The sequence below is a fragment of the Emiliania huxleyi genome, assembly GCF_000372725.1.
Source record: "Emiliania huxleyi CCMP1516 chromosome Unknown EMIHUscaffold_1276, whole genome shotgun sequence".
In the NCBI taxonomy this organism is placed as follows: Eukaryota; Haptophyta; order Isochrysidales; family Noelaerhabdaceae; genus Emiliania; species Emiliania huxleyi.
Window position 1 is genome coordinate 1 of NW_005201311.1, and position 4,489 is coordinate 4,489.

General features: G+C 61.7%; 2 protein-coding genes across 2 annotated transcripts; one reads left to right on the top strand and one right to left on the bottom strand.

The window, feature by feature from the left end:
* Positions 1-757: 757 nt before the first annotated feature.
* On the top strand, positions 758-1,831 carry EMIHUDRAFT_252209 (hypothetical protein; the record flags this gene model as incomplete). The annotated part of the gene is made up of 1 exon (XM_005789470.1): positions 758-1,831. The coding sequence occupies one exon, from the start codon at positions 758-760 to the stop codon at positions 1,829-1,831; it is 1,074 nt and encodes a 357-aa protein (XP_005789527.1).
* Positions 1,832-1,995: 164 nt separating this feature from the next.
* On the bottom strand, positions 1,996-2,610 carry EMIHUDRAFT_252210 (hypothetical protein; the record flags this gene model as incomplete). The annotated part of the gene is made up of 1 exon (XM_005789471.1): positions 1,996-2,610. One exon carries the CDS (start codon positions 2,608-2,610, stop codon positions 1,996-1,998), a length of 615 nt encoding a protein of 204 aa, XP_005789528.1.
* Between the last annotated feature and the right edge of the window lie 1,879 nt (positions 2,611-4,489).

Consider the following 4,489-nt stretch of genomic DNA (forward strand, 5'->3'; position numbering starts at 1 on the left):
GCATTGCCTGCGCCGCCTGCGCCGCCTGCGCCTGCGCCGCCTGCTGCGCCTTCAGCTGCGCAACCTGCTGCGCCTGCGCCGCGTGCACCGCCGCCAGAGCCGCCGGATCTAGCTGGGCGCGCGGCATGACGCCCGCAGCCGTGGCCGCCGCGCGTGCCGCAGCAGCTTGTGTCGCAAGATTCTGAATGTGCGCGTGCATGGCCATCTGCTGCTGGTACATCATGAGCACCATCGGGTTTGGCACCGGCGCCGGCAGTCCAGCCGGCATTGGCCTCGGCATCAGCCCTGGCATCTGCATTAGGCCCGGCATAGGCAGTGGCGAGAGGCCCGGTCTGGGTGGCGTCGACGCGAGACCCAGCGGAGGAGGAGCCGCCGGAAGACTGGACGGAGCCACCGGCGGCGCGCCGGGCACATCTGCCGGCTGATTAGCTTCAACCGGAGGCGCTCCGAAACCCATGTCCGGTGTTTGCGTGCTCGAGCGAGAGCAGCGTCCTGTCGCGAGCACACCAAAGATTTTTTTGCGAGCTTATTGCAATACTGGGACAAAAGGGAGAGGGGGTTGTGTTCTCTAGGCCCCTAAGGGCCCTACGCGCGGCGTGAGAGCTCGGATGATGGACGGAGTGGCAAGGTTACTTTCTTCTCTTTTCAATGTATGTGGCTCTTACGTACATTCGAGTACATTCCCGGAGGAGGACGTTTCCCCCGCTTTTTTTTCACGTCCGGGACGGTCTGTTACACACAACATCCACACCCCATCATGCATGGCTGTAGCCTGAGCAAGGTGAACGCGCTTCAGCATCGCGACGCGCCTCTGTGCGAGCTGACAGGGCGTCGAGCCAGCGTAGCACTGGCGGTGACCAGCAACGCGGCCGATGGCCGCCCGTTAACGCTCTACTTTGAGGACCATGACACCGCGACCAACGCGTGGACCGGGAGCCTGTGCCGCTACGTGGACCAGCTCGCGTTCATCATGGTGCCTGCAAAGAGCGTGGGCTCCGCCGTCGAGCGCGAGGAGCGCACCCGTGCGGTCAGGGAGTGCAAGGCCTCGCTGTCCGCCCTCTGCGCTGACGATGCAATGCAGCACCTGGCGGAGGGGTCGCCTCTGCTTGCCGTGCCCGCAGCGCAGTTTGCGGTGAAGCTCGCCGACGCCATCCACGGAGAGGGGTCTCTCGAGGCAGTCCCGGCACGGCTGTGCCTCTCTGATGCGTATGTCGCCGCAAAGTACCCCCAGCTGGCGGAGGACACCCTGACAGCAGCGAACTGGGCTCTCCTGGCCCGTGCTCGCGCCTCAAACGCGCTACGATCGCGGCTTCGACGCTCGTTTGGCAAGCTCTACGCCTCACAAGGGAGGTACGAGGAGGCTCTGCGCCAGCTTGCCGACGATATCTACCACTGCTCCCTCGAGGAGGGGCCGGAGCACCTCAGTGCGGTCGGTGGATACTTTGAGCTCGCCAACGTCTTCTCGTTGCTCAAACGAGGCGACGCGGCGGGCGCGTTGGACGACAAAGTTGTAGACTGCTGGAACAAATACCTGCTGCCAGGCATGGGGCGCTCAGTCCCGGCGCTATCTGCTTCGCAAGCTGCGCAGGGTGTCGAGATGCTTCGAGCGGCGCTCAAGCGGCGCGAGGCGACTGGCGGCACGCATGTCGGGGCGGGGGAGGCACACTACGTCCTCGCGCTCTTGCTCCAGCACTGCGGCGACCGCAAGCCTGCTAAAGGGCATGTCCGCACCGCGTGCCAAATCTACGAGAGCACGCTGGGCGCCAACCACCCGAGAACGGCCGAGGTGCAGGAGGCTCGCACGCGGATCGAGGAGTCGTGCCAGGCATGAGCGAACGGACTCGCGTGTTTAGTCTTTGACTCTCTGCAAAACATTTGTAGGGATTCGTGACAGAAAGGGGCTGCTAGCTCTACCGCTGGAGCTAGTGGCCCGGCGTGGCCATGGGCGCGCGGCCTCTGTCGCGCGGGGCGGCCTGCACGCGAGAGAGAAAAGGTTCAGTACGTTGGCAAGTCCCACGACGAGGCGCCTGTCTGCTGGTTGTAGTAGTAGGTCTGACCAGACGCCGGATCCTGGACCGTCGTCCAGCCGGGAGGCAGCCCGCCGCCGGCGCCCTGCGGCTGAGCGGTCCCGCTGTTGTAGCTGCCGAACTCTTCCGCCCAACCGGACCGCTCAAACTTGTAGACGGCGCTCTCCGGATCCGTGTAGTCCAAGCTCACCTTGTGGCCGTTCGTCAGGGCCACCGACTCGCCGGGCTGCATCCAGGTCCACGGTTCGTACGGGGACGTTCGCCAGCCGGTCGGCTGCTGGCCCTGCGCATACACGTAGATGCACGAGCCGTCTTCGGCAGCGTGGACGATGCACTGGTCGGGGGCGATGTTCATCTTCTGGCCCTCGAACTCCACCATGTCGTACCGGCCAAGGGCTTGCTGGTGGCCGCGGTCGACGTAATAGTCGGTCTTCAACATCCCAGAAGCGCCATCCCTGGGAAAGACATGCCAGATCATGTTGACGGCGGAGCGCGGTGCCGCATTTGGCCTGCGCATCGCGCTGCTCCTCGTGCCGCCCATCCACGACATGCTGGCCGCCGCACTCACGAGAAGCGCACTCATGGCGGTCGAAGCAGCTCTCGGCCGGAGGTCGCCCAGCTTCTTCCTCGGCTATAAAAGAATTCGCACGAAATCCCTTTGTGGCGGCGTGCCGTCTAAGTGGTTCCCGCCCACACATCTCTAGCACACATGAGTACGAGTACCTCTCTGTCCCGCGCTCTGTGTCTTGATTTGCCAACAATATACCTACAATCTCTGTCCCGCTCTCGTGAATGTGGCCAACGAACTCGACCGTCCACCCCTGAGACGGATCACGCACGCGGTCCGAAAATGGAGCGGAACGCTGAAAACGGCATACACAAGGAAGTGGGGGGGGAAGGGATTCTGGACACAGGAATGCCTCAGCAGCCTCTTACAGAAGATTGACACGCCGGACCTCTCCAACAGCGACAGACGGAAAGCGTTACTAGAGGAGTGTGAGACACAGATCGGGAAGGCGACCTCCGAGTTCCTCGACTGTGAGGTGGAGAGAGGGCAGAAATTGACGGAGAAGATGGAAGAAGTGGTCGTCGAACTGCACGGCAACGTACACATCGCGGTATTCGACATCGTACACACCGAGTCAGGAAGGAAGGCGAGGGGGGGGGAGCTTAGAGCAATGTACGTCGAGGGAGAAGAAGAGGTGACATGCCCGAGAACCAAGCAGAAGGTGAAGAAGCGAAAGGTTGTCCGAGGGGGGGCAATCCGAAAGGCGGCAGCGGAAAGGGGAAGGGAGATTAATAAGAGGCGAGAGGTTGACATGAAGGCGGTAGAAAAGCTGCTAGAGCTGACCCAACCCGAGACGGGGGGACAACCCACATCGAGCGAGGGGACGGAACGACTGAAGGAGGAGGTACTCACGTGGGCGGCGTGCGAGAAGGCCATAAGACGATTCAAAAAGGGCAAGGCGGTCGGCTCGGACCTACTCGACGGATACCTACTGCGCATAGCAACGGAGGACATTCAAAGAGACTACTGGCGCCTGCTGGTAGAGATTGTCGAGACAGAAGCGTATCCGCGGGAATGGAATGACTGGATTGCGATGCTAGCGATGAAGCCGGGGGAGGACCCGAAGGAGCTCGAACGAAGGCGCGACCTCTGGGTCCAGCCACAGTCGTTAAAAGGTCTCATGCGAATGCTCCTACCCGAATATGATAGAGCATGCGCGAGAGTGGTCCCCGGCTCGCAATGCGGCTTCACAGCTGGAAAGAATGCGCCAGCGCAGACACTCACCGCACGTCTGCACGCAGAAGAGTGCATGATAGAGCGAAAGATGTGCGTAAGAGGATACATCGATCTCGGGACCTACTTCATGAGCGTAGTGCACGAGGTGCAATGGAAGGTGGAAGAATGGGCGGGGGTGCCGCCCGACGTGACGACTGTGATGAGAGCGCTAAGGGAGGGACTTGGGGAGGAGCTCCCAAGCCTCCAAGGCAGATACGAGACGGGCTATGGACTGAGCGACCGATTCCCCATCGAACAAGGCCTCGGCCAAGGGTGCCTCCTTTCGCCCGCACGTAGCAAGCTCATGCTAGCCGTGATGCAGCGAACAGTCAGCAAGCTGTGTAGAGGATTTGAATTCACAGCGGCGGGGGAGAACGTGCCGCAGCTGGTTTATGCCGACGACGGCCTGTTCCTCAGCAACGACATAGCCACGATGCAGCTAGCGCTAGAGTGCGCCTGGTTAGTGACAAAGATCTGTGGCAACAGCCTCCAGGTCAAAAAGAAGAAGAAATCGGCATGGTCAGCGACGTACTGGGAGAACAACGAAGAGCGGGATGTCGAGGGCTACGAAATGAGGATGCCGGATGGCATGCCGATACCACAGCTGAAGGGAGACGAGAGATACAAATACCTCGGAACGGAGCTAAGGACCGGGTGGGCGAACGGCGAGGGCCAGACG